The sequence below is a fragment of the Phragmites australis genome, chromosome 2 (assembly GCF_958298935.1).
Source record: "Phragmites australis chromosome 2, lpPhrAust1.1, whole genome shotgun sequence".
NCBI classification, from domain to species: domain Eukaryota; kingdom Viridiplantae; phylum Streptophyta; class Magnoliopsida; order Poales; family Poaceae; genus Phragmites; species Phragmites australis.
In genome coordinates this window covers 43600517-43615890 of record NC_084922.1, presented here as the reverse complement: position 1 = coordinate 43615890, position 15374 = coordinate 43600517, and the positions used below count along the sequence as shown (strand labels likewise).

The following is a 15374-nucleotide window of genomic DNA, read 5'->3' as shown; positions in this document are numbered from 1 at the left end:
CCACTAGACATGTTCTTATCCTTTCACTGAGAACCCGCCATAACTTGACTAGCATCTATCAGAGGACATTTTTTGTCAACAAATTGTTCACGTCCACTGAAAAAGACTAATCCAAGCACAGAACGAGCATTGACACAGCGAAGATAGAGCTAACACTGGCGAAACTTCCGACATTATTTCTTATGTTATTACTAATGAACCGTATCGAGTACAAGAGTGGGTTTCAACTGTACAGATACATGGGAAATTTTCAGATATTTACAATAACTCATCACTCATGAATCTTAACTCACAGTGCAGGGGTTACACACCAAGAATAGCCCTGAAGACACCAAAAAAACTAACACGTACAATGGGGCATCTGCAACCACTAAGGGGCATTCCTCTACAACTCGAGGAAAATGTAATGTTCCATGTTAAGAGAAACTCCCAGAAAACCAATCTTCTTTTAAAGAACTTTATAAGGCTCCAAATTAGGAGAAACAAAACCTCATCTCATATGTGAAGAAAGCTGTCGCAAAACAGAAGAAATACTGATTGGCTTCTCATCAGTATGCAAAAGAAAGCCATGGATGCTGTAGTGCTTCATCAGCTGTTGGTCTTTTCCTGGGATTTATTTGCAGCAGATAAGATAGAAAATCAACAAATTTGGAATCAGCACATTGTAAGTGGCGTCGCAAGGAGGACTTCTCTGGGATCAAATACTCTAACTGACCTGTCTCCTGGATACAGTTATACAAATAAGGCAACAAAGGGGAGCGTTAGCGTTTACTGTGCTACAACCAATAATGATGGATAAGCACATAATGAAACCCAAATCAAAAGTTAAAGCAAGTTCTTTCAGGTCAGCGTATTAAGCAAGTAATATGCCCAATAAATATAATTATCCGGCACATTTAATATTTGGTTATGCTGGTTAAAGGTGCAACTAAAATTGCGAAGGCAAAAGGAGGAATCTCGGAAGCAATTAATGGGATTTAGATTCATGGTTCTGGATACTCGTATAGCCTTGGATTCTCCAGGTGAGCAAATAGAAAAGGAAGTTTACCTCATTCTTGGTAAAAAGGTCATAGTCATCAGTGAAATACGTATGTGTCTCCTGTCCCAGTTCTAGCATTTCCATGTCGATGGGGCCGATTATCCCGATCATTTGAGCAAGCATCATGGACACTGGTTCGTTAGGAAATAGTACCTGTTATATGTAAGAGACAGCAATCATTAGTTATCCATGGAAAAGAGCGCTCGAACACCCAACTCCACAACTCCCCAGCTCACAACATGTACAAGATTCAAATTTATTCATGTGCCGAAATTCAGAAGATCAATTTCTCTAAGGTTGGAGCTATATGTTAGTATACCATTCAGACAAGAAAGAAGATTCTAAACATGCCGACCACTATGAGCTTAACTCTGTATACGTCAGTCTGTTAAAAAATGATATTATATTTTTCATCAAGTAAACAAAACATACTTCACCAGTGTACAGTTCAGCTAGAATGCAACCAAGAGACCAAACATCAATCCTCTGATCATATGGCAGACCCAGTATGACCTCAGGAGCTCGATAAGAGCGTGATTGGACATAGAGGCATAAGTTGTCGGTCAAGAAGCAACTACTTCCCAGATCGATGACTTTAATTTCACATCTGCTGTAGCTCTTGATAAGAATATTCTCTGGCTTCAGGTCACAATGAATGATCCTCAAACGGTGCAAGTAAACCAAAGCCTCTAAACATTGTCGAGCTATTGCCTACAAGAAAGGGAAACTTTCAAGTTGCCAGGACTTTGTAACTTGAGAATGAAACTTAACCATACTGAAACAAATGATTTTGAGTGAGGAGCTGACTACAGTGTAAAATGCAAATGTTTAACATGTATGGGCATGATCACTCTATGAGTAACAATCATGAAGAACATCTCAGTGAAGGACAATAAACATACCTGTAACCTAGGCAATGTATAATACACCTCACCACCAGACTCCTGATTATATTTCTGAAACTCATATAGATTTGCTCGCAATAATTCAGTGACAATAAAAAGGTGTTCCTGTCAATATTTGTTTGCTGTCAGGATTTTGCAAGATATGAGAATCAAGAAATTCCACCAAAATCTGCCACCAAACATGCATGCAAGAAATTCAAGTACACTAGTCAAAGTAAAATGGCAAATTGCTATTGTAGATCCTTTCGAGATATTGCAATAATGCTAGAGACCTAGTCACCTGGAGCATATCCCTTGAGATGCCTTCTTAGGTTCTCAGCATACAGTTTGGTGTTAAGTCAGACGGATTATGTTAACCAAGTGTATCTCTTAAGTGATGATATATACCTGATGATAGAAGTAGTCATAGAGGCGCAACACATGGTGCTCATCTAGTGGATCATATTTGTTCACGAACTTCAGGAGTTTTATCTCATCCAAGCTCTGATCAAAGAAATCCTTATCATTTTTAATTATTTTTAGGCAAACATCCATCCCTGTCTGAAGATCATGTGCTTGCACGACCTTGCTGAATGCAGCTGAACCTAGATATTCAGTGACATAATACCTTCCAGCAATAACTGAATGCAAGACAATGGGAAAATCTTTGTTTTCTTCAAAGCCAGTCCTGCAGTGGATGCCTACTATATGAGCACAAGAATTCATTTACCAGTGTTACCATTTAGGAACGAAAAATCAAATAAAAAAGATCTGATTGTGAACCTGTTCTTGCGGTGGATAATTCTCAATTCAAATACCTCATATTCTCGTTGAAAATTAGAGAGAGCAAGATCAATATTTGTCTCTGGATCTTCCTCAGCTTTAAGAGCAGTAGAATGTTGCACATCTGCATTGAATGACCCAACATCTCCAAACTCATAGGCATCATCAGGGTCGCCACTGTCAAGGAAAGGCTGTATCCTATTGCCTTCTTTCAGATATTCTTTGACACTACTACTTTCCAGATTTTTGCCGATGCCATCACTGAGCTCACCATTGTCTGCGACATAATGTACACCATGATCTATGAAATACATCAAGAATTTAACTGACCAGCACACAAGCAAAAGTAAACCTTTATTCAGGATAAATGGATAATTGGCACTAAAATACACACACGCACATATAGCTAATGGACAAACAGTATGTTAACATGATTGATCCCAAAAAATAGGTTAAACCTTGCTATATTACCAAAAAAAAAAAGTCTGGCCCATTTGAAATGTGTATTTTTGAAGCCATACTCCTATATACCTACTGTCTAACCAAAGTTAGGTTCCAATGAACAACATCAGTTACAAGTATAGGGCAAACCCTGTTTCTTTCAAATTCCAGAGAAAATCCATGTGAAGCATAATTACATAACAGTACAAATACTGAGGATCTGCAATGTCACATAAAAAGGCTGCTCGTCTCTAGTATAACACCTTTTCCTCCGTGTATTAAACAGCATATTAACAAAATTGCAACAAAGACTTCACTTTCACAAGACAACCCGAAAATCTCAGCAGTATCTAACCTCTTCAATGTTGTTATTTACTCCCCCTTTCCACCTACATTAACTTCAATAAATAAATTCACATCATCTTCGCCCATAAAGTGGGTTAAAGTGGACACACTTTAAACTGTACCGGTACCAAAATTAGGTTGGAACCCCCTAAGAAATGGAGAACTAATAGGGAAAAATGAACTCTAGTGCAAGACTTCAGAAGTACTTACTCGCAACAGCATCAGTATCAAACGAAGTGAGCATTTGAAGCTCCTTCTCCACAACACACAGCTCCAAATGGTCATCTCCTTGCCCAGGAACCCTCGGCAAATCGCACTCAAGCACAACATCCCCACTCCGCTTCAACTGAAACCCATCCTGGGCACAGTCATCTAGTATCTCTGTCTGGTCATCCATGATCTGGTACCTCCCATACACAGTGGAGCTAGAACTCCTCACCACCACGAGCTCGTCCTCATTCTTCAGTCCGCCACCACAGCAACCACAGAGCGGCGATGAGCAGGTGTAAACCTCGGCGCACCCTTCACAGCTGTCATTGCCGACGTGTTCATGACGGTGGTAGTGACCGGCGCCAAGCTTGCCCATCTCTGCCCGCTCTGAGCCACCGTGAGCACCGAGTACAAACTTGTCTTCCTCCTTGTCCTCGTCACCCTGGTCGTCCAGTTTGCTAGGGAAGAGGTGATCGTCGTAGAGCCAGCCCTCTTGGAAGAAGAGGTCGGTGGTGTCGTACTGGCGTGCTGTACCGAACTCCATCTCCGATGACGACGCGTCCGACTGCGACTGCCGCGGCGACCATATCCCATATGGATTCAGCAGCCCTAATCTCCGAAACAAAAGGGATAAAAATTTGGATCAAAACTGATAAAATGTCGATAAATTCGGAGGTTTAAACACTGAACCAGGCGCAGAGACGGGAATTTGTCGCAGGGGAGGGGTTTAACCACTCCTCTACTAGATCGAAAAGGTCAATTTGCCTTATCAAAATCATCTTCGCTGAAACAAACTCTGGACTAGGCCCGAAGCCAACCACAGCCGCGGAAATATCGGCGACCAGATCGAGATTGCGCGAGACAACCGTTTCCCACGGAAACCGAGAAGAGAAAGGTTTAAGACTAGCGAGAAAAATGCCTTGTGCCGTGGGTACCTGACGATGTGGAGCGCATGCTGACGAAGGCGGAGGAGGACGCCGAACCGGAGCTGGAGCAGGGGCTCGCGGGCGCCGGCAGGCCGCCGCCGCCGCAGTCGGAGCCTGGCATCCGGAGCGGCGGGAGCTGGGGATCTAATGCGCCGGCGCAGCCGGCGTCCCCGGCGGCGGTGCGGGCGAGGACGTCGTCGCGGAGGGCGGAGGCGGCGCCCGAAAAGCCGCGGTCAGTGAGGAACGCCATGGCCTCGTCCAGTCCCGGCGCTGCCATACGCCGCGAGCGCTGGTGCGAGGCAGGGCCGCGGTCGGGTGCTCGCTCAAACGCGTGTCGCCCGCCGTGAGGTAAGCGGTTGCGTCGCCATTGGAAGGGACTTGGAAGCGAAGCGAAGCGAGCGAGAGTCTTCGAGTGAGAGGAGCGGGCGAGACGGACGAGGAGGAGGCCAAGAAGTCAGAGGAAAGAGAGAGGGCGCACGGGATCACAAAAGGTTGCTCCTCTAATCTTCCGTCCATTTAAGATCAAACGACTAATAATATTTTGAAGTCATCATGTCTTCAGTTCGATCCCAATTTCACCGGAAGATAATCTATAAGACCTAATCCCATACATTTAAAGATCTAGACCTAATTTATATTGTGACACAAGGTATTTATTTTCTTTTTTATTTTTCAATCTATGATTTTTTAGACTCATCCATATTTTTTATAGCACTTATGTTATTTGTCATACTTCCTTTAATTATAAATACCTGTCGTTTTAACCAATATCTGATCAGCATTTAAAACTTTAACCGCTAATATTTTCTAAAATAATTAGTTTAAAAATGTAAAAATTATATATGTAATAGTATTATGAATCAATATTTATATCCTAACGGGGAAGGAAGGGTGCCCTCTCGGGACCTGCTACTGTAGCAGTAGGCCTCAGGTACATACATATATATACGTATATACATGTATATATATGTATACATGTATATCTATACGTATGTATGTATATAGGTATATGTACACATATATATGTATATATACATACATAGTAATTTTTTTCAAAAAATAGAAAAATATCGAAATGAATATTAGTTACATTAATAAATCAGCTGAAAAAATCTAAAATGCAAAGAAAAATATCAAAAACTCAAAAAAATATGAAACAAATTTTTTTAGTTAGTATTACTTTCACCTACATGTTAAAACTATATACATGCATAAAAGTACTATTGTTTTATCTATAATTAATTTAATGTGTTTAACATTAATAATTTTATAAATAAATATTGAAATGTACAAAATTTATGAAATTAATTTTTTAGTCTTCTTTTATGGTGCTCTACACAGCAAAATAAAAATGGGCGTGACGTACGCACGCCAATCAGACTAGTTAGGTCCAATCCAATGAATGAGAAGATCTCGTTTTATTATTTTCCATTCCACCGCACCTCTACTCACCGCTGCCCAGCCTGTGGGCCCCGTGTCACGGTCTCTGCAGCGCGCCCCTGATGTCACGCCACTTTTCCGTGATCCGCCGGGTTCGGTGCGCGGGCCGACCGGCCGGCACGTCAATCGCGCCGGATCCAGATTCCAGACGCGCCGAGGCGGCCTGCGGGCCACGGGGATGTTGCGGTCTTGCCGGCTTTAGCGCGTTGCCTGCTCCTCGCTTTCTTCCACTGATCTGTTGCTTGCGTACCTGTGCTGCTGGTACTTCCTTGGTATTGGTAGGGATCGAATAATAACAGTAGCAATGATGATTTCTGATCATACTTGCAGTGGCCAGGACTAAATGGGGAGTGCAGACAGTCGCTACAAATCCACACAAAAAAAAAGCTTCAGTACTTCGATCCAGTTTTTGTATTTGACTAGCTATTGTACCGTAGCATGTGGCCAGGCTTGAGAAAGTATCGTGCAGGTTAAACAAACCCATCATCATTCGAGGTAGTCTTTGATTAAGCAGGCAGCTAGTTCTCTTTGCCGTGCCACAGTTCTTAAACGTAAAGCGAACTTTAGTGTAGTACTTACTCTACAGGCCTGCTCTCCTTTGCTTTTCAGTTAACGGACAAACAGTTGGTGTTGTCATTAAGTAGCAGCTGGAATTGATTAGTACATGCATGGTGTCATTGATGGAGGTATAATTGTATGTACACAGTAGCAACTACTCCGTACTGGCGAGGTGGTTTTAATTTCCTAGGAATTGCCATGGAATTTTTAAGAAACCAGCTTGGTTAATTGATGCCGACACGTCCGCCTAATGACGGCCGTACATACCATACATTCTCATTGCTGGATAGTGAAGCAATGACTGGCTGTGCAAGTGGAGCAGGAGCAGCAAGTGTAGTGACTAATGACGCTTGATGTCTGAACTCCAGAAGTTCTTGGTGATAAACAATTTCAGAGGTTTGGGCTACTGGTGAAGTTTGGGAACACTTCTTAGAAATAAGGTACAGTAAAAGAAAGAGCTGCAGACAGTCAGGGGGCACAAAAAACACATTAAGAAGACTACAAAACATGCCACTCAGCAAAGATCCAGGATGGTCGTCAGTTAACCATCTGGAAGGTGTTAGGCGCACCTTCCTCTCAGACAGGACATCAGAAAGTGAGGACCCGTGGTCACGGTAGTTGTGGAAAAGAAGTCCCTTTATTAGCTTTGATCAGAATAATAATTAGATAATAGCTAGCTCATGTCCGCTCACCTCACATGAATGCTTAAGAGAAACAACTCCTACAATAATGATCTCAACCAAGGAACGAATTTTTCGCGCCAGAAGAATATGAGTATGCCGGCACTGCACTGACCAACTGAAGAAAACCCACTCTACTTTTGGTCCAGTGGTTGGTGACGAACGATGGCTGATGAGTAGGATTATCAATCTAATTCGTTATTCTACGTGATTTAGAGCTAATTCATCACATTTTCAGGTCGCAAGTACTCGTGGTAGTAAAAGCGAAAAGTGATGAAATGAGGACGTATTAATAGCTTTGCTAGAAAGCTCTATGTGAATACGTACTTAGTGTAGTAATGTGGCCAGGCACTTTGCTTGATCACTGCGTTCTGCTTTTTGTGATCCAAGTACCTTTTGGAGACAAACGAGAATCTATTCTCGAGTGCATCAAAATGTGAACCAATCCAAGCTACATCGTGGATCCATCGATCTCTTTGCAATTGGACCACGTAGTGTAGTCGTCATAGCCTGCTATGCATATGGCATCCTGCATTTTGTTGGGGAAAGGGAGGACTCAAACGTCAGCTCACTAAGGCCTATTTGCTTCTGTTTTTTTAAACTAGAAGCCGAACCAAAATAACTGACAGAGAGCAAGGCGTGGACACTGGTAGCTCTTACAAGTTCTGAAACAGAGAGAAGAAACGGTAACTTCGTCAACACATAATCGTTTCAGTTCAACTGCAGCTCAAGACTGCATTGCGCTCGAACTGCAACTCCGGATGTCGACGGTCGCGTTCAGAGAACGGCGTAGAGATCCGCGAGATGTAACGCCGAAACAACGCCCTCCCTCACGGGGTCGCAGCACGAACCAGGCTTCAATTGATTCGGTGAGGTTTGGAGGGAAATCATGGACGGCGTCAAATTGTCGCGTGCGACGTTGTAGTCCACCTTTGCTTGCACGGCTCGATCTCTTTAGAGCCGGTTTACTTTGAGAGGGCAAAGAAAATGAAATGCCCGTGAGTTACACCGAAAACGCTGGCTTTTACATTTCGCCCTTGATGTTTATAGGCTCTCCTTTTTACTTTGTTTAGTTGTTTTATTTATGATATACTTTTGCTGTGTTTTGTTGTTTCTCTCTTTGGTTTTTGATGAGTAAATCTACAAAAGTCACTGGGTCATTTTCTCCTGAAGAGAACATTACTTTGGGCTTCAAGACAAATGTGGGGCGATGCAGAGCAGACTGGTCCTGTCCCAAACGGGATGGATACTCAACTTGTATTGAGGTCAGATTTCCGAAAATTATCTAGGTCAAAATGTTAGGAAAAGAGATCGCATCCCTCTCACGTGAATTACAAATAAGCACTAGCGGGTCTAGAACATTTTGGTGACTGACGTCCACTGACGACGACCCTCGAGCGGCAAATCCATTACAGACTTCCTGCTGCAAATAACAGTAGGCAGTGCTGGTCTTTCTGAAGAGATCATAGTAACGATTAACAATCTTGAGCACTCTCACGGAGAGAACACAGTAATTCGTGCGATCATTTTTAGCAGCAGATGAATCCCTTTCGGCGAGATTAGTGGCTGCCAGATGAGTTTCAGTGTCTAGAAGATTGAACTGAAGGTTCGGTGTTGTTTCTGTCCCGATGCATGCAAGTGTCGGGGTTCTTTATTGGAAATGTCGTGTTGTTTGTGCAAATAATTTGATGGGCTTGCTATGTTCAGATGTTCTGACTGGCCCAACTGCTAGACTTGTTTAGAATTTTTTTTTAATATTTGTAAGACTGTACACTCGTTTGAAAAATAGCAGAGATGGACTAGCATATCTCATTTATCAGGTGAGATCTTACGGGGTCCGACAGTTCCTAAGGTCTAACTCATTTAACGGGTGAGAATTTGATCTCGCTCGTCGAACGGGCAAGTTCTTCGACGCTGCGACATCTACATGCCTATCTAAAAGGTTTCTTCTGTTCAGTGGGTGAGATTTTTTGGTATATAATTCTGTGGCGCGGTCGTGCAGACGTCAACGTCCCCATTTGCTTCAAACTCAGCCGAGAGAGGGAGGAAAGGGAGAGGAGGAGAGGGGAGGAGAGTGAAAAATTTACGATGAAGCACTGTCGGAGTAAACAGATATTTTTTTCTCTAGTTTTTTATAAACTCGATAGGATAGTCACAAGTGATAGGTTTTAACATAGTTTAAATGTTAGATTTAGGAATTTTTTATAAATCCGGTATGATAGCCACTAGACGTAGGTTAAAATGCAGATCTAAGTTTAGAATTGGGATTAGATATAGTTTAACAGCTAGATCATGTTTGTATAATATTTTAGTAATTAGATATAGTATTTAGATATTTTTTAGGTATTAGATATAGGATTTAGACATAGATGTAGATAACTTGGAGAACAAAAATCACTCATATTCTGCAAAAAGGAAGTTGTACAGAGGCTCTCGTACACAGTTAGATCAAACGAACCCTCTTATCTCACCGCCGGCCTCTCCGCCCCCTTCTTTCTCGTCTCATCTTGCCCCTACCCTCCATTGATGTTGTGGCTTAAGTTTCTATATATATAAGTCTTTTATAGATACATTGTACCAGTTCTTTTACCACGACGTAATATTATCATCAAATTTGTGTTACACGCACACATCAAACCGTGAAATCACAAATTAATGTCTTCTACTATAACTTTTCAAATTAGTAAACATGAACTCCATTTCCAGTCAAATCATTTTCTGATAGAGCCTTCTCATCAGTAGTCTTTTCTGAGTAATATTTTTCAGAATTAGACTTTTCAGAACTAACTTTTTCAGATGTAATCTTTTCAGAAGTAGCCTTTTCAGATTAGGTTTTTCAAAATTAGCCTTTTCAGTTGATGTGATCACACCTTACTGCAAAATCAACTGTTTTTCAAGGCCAATTTTTGTAGACTTAGTCTATGCACCATTATAAATACGTTGTATAAATAGATGATCTTCTACCCATATGTACAATCAAACCAGCAGCATCAACCTCCATAATTTGGTCAAAAATAGCGTCTGATCCATTCCCCAAGAAATACATGCTCGATACTACACCTGATAGGATCCAAGTACCCATGTGCTGATGTGGAGACCTTTATAGAGTGATAAAGTACTCTGAGTTCTTCTACACCTACAGAAAGAGGTTCTTCATGTGCCACAACTACGAACATGATCCACCCAGAGCACAAATATTGGCTCCCATCACCAAATAATAACTTCTAACTAAACTACTTCCGAAACAACTAATATTTACTATTTAATATTTTGTTCTTCTTTGCAGTGACCGCCACCATTATATGACTTCTTGCAGTGACTAGATACTGAGCAGTCCAAAGCAGATGTGTTTCTCCTTCACACTAAGCACCGTGCCTTTTAAAGATACTTTTATGAGATAGAAGCCGACAAAAGAAGGAAGGTTACGCGTAAGCGTATTTAGAAAGGGCAGCAAAAGATAAGAAATGAGCGCAAGTATGATAATCAGAGGAAGCAAGATTCATTTTACTCTCCTCAACAATCACGTTTGTCGATAGCGAAGGCCTCAAAATAAAGGGCCATCAGACGGTAGCCTCAAAAAAGAAAAAGAAAACCAATCCATTTTACTCTCTCAACAACCACGTTTGCCCGATTAATCTCGTAAATTAATACCATCAATTATTTAGTACCATATGTTTTGCTCACATGGAAGTGAGTCAGCAAATTAATTACGGCATGGGCAATGCTATACGTACGACCAGGCATCGCTACAATACCCGCGCGGGTGTGCATGGGTCGTACGCCTGTCGGAAGGACCGGTCGTACGTGAAGCATTTCCGGAACTTCTTCCTTACTCCTTTCTCTCCCAGGGTCTGCCCCGCGTCCACCGAATCGAGGCAGTCCTGAACTCCTGATGGATCGAGGTAAATATCGCCATCGTCCCGATGAAGTAGCATGTGGGATTGACCCTGTCCGTAGGGTAAACGGGAGAGCAGCGTGGACGCCAGGGTACCCAGGGCAGCTCGCCCACCCACCGGCCGCCGCTGCTCCCAGGCCAGGCTTGCCCACCCGTCGCCGGTCCCCACAGCATCCGCAGCCGAGCTCGCCCACCCATCAGCCGAGCTCTTTGTCTCGAGCAGAAGCAGTAGCAGACGAAGCCGCGTCACTCGTCGGCTCTCCACCCCGTCGATTCCTCTCATCGCCCGCCGCATGCTTCTGCTCATCAGGATCCTCTAGATCGTCGCCGATTTAATAGCTGCCAAATGCACTACTACGGAATAGACTAGAACGTTATTATTGTTGGTGCTTTCGGACCGACAGTGAAGTTTTTTTTTTAAGAAAAGAAAATAAATCTATTCACCGTGCCATCGCCAGATCTCTCTATGCTCGCCGTCGTGCTTATGGTCGCCGTCACCAAACCTCACTGTATTGCTCACAAACAATCACAGAATATTCATAAATTCACAGAATATTTATAAAAATCACTGAAAGTCACAAATTCATATAACAATCACAAACATTATCACTCACACATATTTGGTAATCACAAACATTCACCAAAATCAAGAAAAACAATCATAACTGCTCGGTCGCCCACTACCGTCTACTGCACCTGCTTGCTGTGCAGCCACCGGAACTGGCCAGCGACGAACTTGAGCTCCTCGACACGCAGCGCGAAGGCCTCGACCTCGGAGATGGCCCAAACGGTGCGCGTGGAGAGCGGGAAGTTGGCGCCAGCCTTAGGGTCGAGCGCCCACGTAAGCAGTTCCTCACCGCAAAAGTCCCTTTCCTTGAGCAGGCCCCAGTTGTAGAACCCCATGTGGCCGTCGTCGGTGGCAAAGCTCTCGAGGTGACCCCGGATGATGAGAAGCATCGCATCAATGGGGTCCCCCTCGCGGACGATGTAGGTGAACTTCATGTAGAGGCTGAGCTTGAGGTGCTTGCAGATAGCGTCAAGGTCGGTGGACTCCTTGGATTGGATTGTGAGGCCGGTTGGAGAGGATAAGGGAGAGAGAGAGAGAGAGAGAGAGAGAGAGAGAGAGAGAGAGAGAGAGAGAGAGAGAGAGAGAGAGAGAGAGAGAGAGAGAGAGCTGGATGTGGCCGGTGGGGAGGATAAGGTAGCCGGACATGAGAGGTAAGAGAGAGAAGGGGGCTGGAAGTGAGCTTTTACGAGCAAAAGTCGATTAGAATAGAAATTCGGGTCCGGTCACCCCTTCATTACCGGTTGGTACTATAAACCGGCAGCGAAGGGCATCACTGCCGGCTCAATTTATCAGGCGGCAGTGATTCCCGTTGTTACTGTTCCATATTAGCTGATTTTTTTCACAAACCATATGGAATGATAGTAAAACACTATCACTACCGGTTCCTAATGAACTATCAGTGATGGGCCAGCATATATAGTTAGTTTTGTAATTGCGAGCAGGGTTTAAAATGCGACGGTTTTTGCTCAAAAGTTGCGGTTACCGACCTTATTACTACGCTCCAGTTTCAGAATGCAAACGGTTTTCAAATTTGAATTAAAAAATTAAAAAAATCTAAAAAAACTAGAGACAATTCTAAGATCTTATGTGAAAAAAATTCAAAAATAATATCGTTTCATCATATTCTATAGTGAGGAAGTTTAAAAAAAAGGAAAAAAAATGAAGCATGCAGCTCATTTATTAATTCATGTTAAAGAAAAGCTTAACATATAAACACATATTTTTCTTATATAGAGCGTATTTTAAGAGGATCTTTAAAATTTGTTTCATTTTATTTAGAGTTTTATTAATTTCTTCATATTTTTTACAAAGTTCATAAACATAAAGTGAAAATGTTAAGAAACAACATTGTAATTAACTTTTTGATATTTACCATTATTTTTCCTACATAAAGCATAGTATAATTAAACTAATAAAAGTGATTTCACTAATTTTGGAGATGTGATGGGTTATGAATTAATCTAGTCGCACCACATTTACACAATCATACATATTAAAATAATTAATTCATGAATTCATGTATTTTTAAAAGACATAGATCATGTAAGAAGACCAATAAAATTGGTTTCATGATTTTTTGAATTAGCAAAGAGTAAAATATGTATTTAACTTGGTTTAGTAAATACATTTTCTCACAGAAAATATTCAATTTTTTATGAGTATAAATACTTTTATTATGTAGATCATTTTATAAGAAAACCAATAAAATTTGTTTCATTTGATTTGAATATTAGATGAATTAGTTATTGATTTTACAAGGTTGAGCTTTTTTATTTTTTTTCAACTCCACTGAAATTCAAAAAAACCGCCCAATAAATCACTAAAACCGATCGATTAACAATAATGCGAAAAGTTCAATAGCATAAAGTGAATATGTTAAGAAACAACATTGTAATTAACTTTACTAAATCAGTGAAACCGCTCGGTAACCGATGCAAACCGAGTGGTTACTGTTTGATCGATTCAGTTCGAATTTTTATTGAATTTCAAGTTTGATCAAGTAAATTTCGAGCAAATTTTAAGTGAGTTCTCGATAACCACGATTTTTTTTACTACCGTTGAGTCTCGATTTTCGTGCCCAACAGGTTTTGTAAATCCTGGTTGCGAGGCGTCCGTGGCATTGCAACCCATCGGAATCCTCTTCGCCAACTCCACGCCACCCTCTTCACCGCTACGGGGCCGCCGCTGGGATTTGCCGCCCGCTGCCAGGATCCACCGCCTGCCGACAGATTGTCAGGACGCTGCCGCCGGAGGTTGCTACTCCGCAGTCTCCACGCCGAGCACGCCCACCCGGCCACCGCCGCCGCACATTTTTTTGAGTGGTCTGTTGTAGCCTTGGTACAGACTACAGAGAGAGACCAAATTGGGGTGAGAGAAAGAAGAAAGGATGGAGATGGACTGGGTTGCTGTTCGCACGTCGCAGAGAGGAAGAAGACAGGATGACGTGGCCTGCACATGTGGCCTGCATAGGTGACAAGACCACTTCTGATTATAGAAAAAATGTACACATTAGCAAAACAACTATATAAAATAGGTCAAGGGTAAAATGTCTGATATTGAATTGTTGGGACAGTAAATTGAGTTAAGATTTTGTTTAGCATTATTTGGACAAATATGATTGTTAAGGGGTCCAATACACTTTTTTCAAAAAAAAAAAGTCTATTTTACTCCCTCGAACTATCACGTTTTTGCGGATAACCCTCTGAACTTTTAAACTGTACATTTTACTCATCCGAACTATCAATACCGTCCATCTTACCTCCGAAGTGGTTTTTCTCGGTGGTTTCGATGACATGATGGCGGTTTCGCAAGTGACAGTCCTAGTTAACATGCTGACATCAGCGTTACGCAATAATTCTTTTTTTTGAAAAATGATTCATCAAAATAGATTATTCCAAAAAATAGGTTTTATGTTTAGAAAAAATCCAAAAAATATAAAATGATTTAGATAAATGTTTTAATATGTTTTTAGCTCTAGTTTTATTTCTGTAAATAATATTTAATATTTTTCTAATATAAAAATTATTCCAAAAATGTTAAAATAAATGTTTTAATTTGGAAAATAGTTTTAGAAAATATAGATTAATTTTGATACGGTTTAAAATATTTTATTTGATAAAATAAATGCTTTTGATATATTTTTTATATAAAATTAGTTTTAATTCTAGAAAAATTATGTTTAATTCCAAAAAAATAGTTTTCGTCATTTTCAGCCGTAGTATTCGCATCGTTTCTAGCCGTTTAAAATTAGTTTAGCTATACTTTTTAACACATTTTGGGCAAATTTGAGCATATTTTAAGCACATTTGGGGCAAATTTGGCCACATTTTGACACTTTTTTGTCACATTTGGGTACATATTGGACACATTTGGACCCATTTTAAACACATTTTGAGCACATCTTTGATACATTTTTGGCACATGTGGTCACATTTGGGCACATTTGACCCTATTTTGGACATATTTGAGCATATTTGGATATATTTTGGCATATTTGGGTATATTTTGGGCACATTTTGAGCACATTTGGACAAAATATGGTCAAATATGTGCAAATATACCCAAATGTGCTAAATATGTCCAAAATATGGCCAAATGTGCCCAAA

The 15374-nt window shown here is 41.2% G+C and overlaps 2 protein-coding genes across 3 annotated transcripts; both read right to left on the bottom strand.

The window, feature by feature from the left end:
• Nucleotides 1–144: 144 nt before the first annotated feature.
• Nucleotides 145–5129, bottom strand: LOC133909071 (DYRK-family kinase pom1-like). 2 transcript variants are annotated; one of them, XM_062351346.1, is made up of 8 exons: nucleotides 4638–5129; nucleotides 3703–4311; nucleotides 2707–3007; nucleotides 2332–2611; nucleotides 1942–2049; nucleotides 1472–1750; nucleotides 1049–1192; nucleotides 145–722 (listed from the first exon to the last, which is right to left on the bottom strand). In XM_062351346.1, exons 1-8 carry the CDS (start codon nucleotides 4903–4905, stop codon nucleotides 549–551), a joined length of 2163 nt encoding a protein of 720 aa, XP_062207330.1. In that variant the 5' UTR covers nucleotides 4906–5129; the 3' UTR covers nucleotides 145–548. The 2 variants fall into 2 exon arrangements, with proteins under 2 accessions (XP_062207330.1, XP_062207332.1); XM_062351348.1 differs by having other exon boundaries at nucleotides 2707–2983; nucleotides 4638–5125.
• A 6759-nt stretch (nucleotides 5130–11888) lies between these two features.
• On the bottom strand, nucleotides 11889–13899 carry LOC133907654 (putative cyclic nucleotide-gated ion channel 8). Its single transcript, XM_062349728.1, has 2 exons — nucleotides 13825–13899; nucleotides 11889–12254 (listed from the first exon to the last, which is right to left on the bottom strand). Exons 1-2 carry the CDS (start codon nucleotides 13897–13899, stop codon nucleotides 11889–11891), a joined length of 441 nt encoding a protein of 146 aa, XP_062205712.1.
• Nucleotides 13900–15374: the final 1475 nt, after the last annotated feature.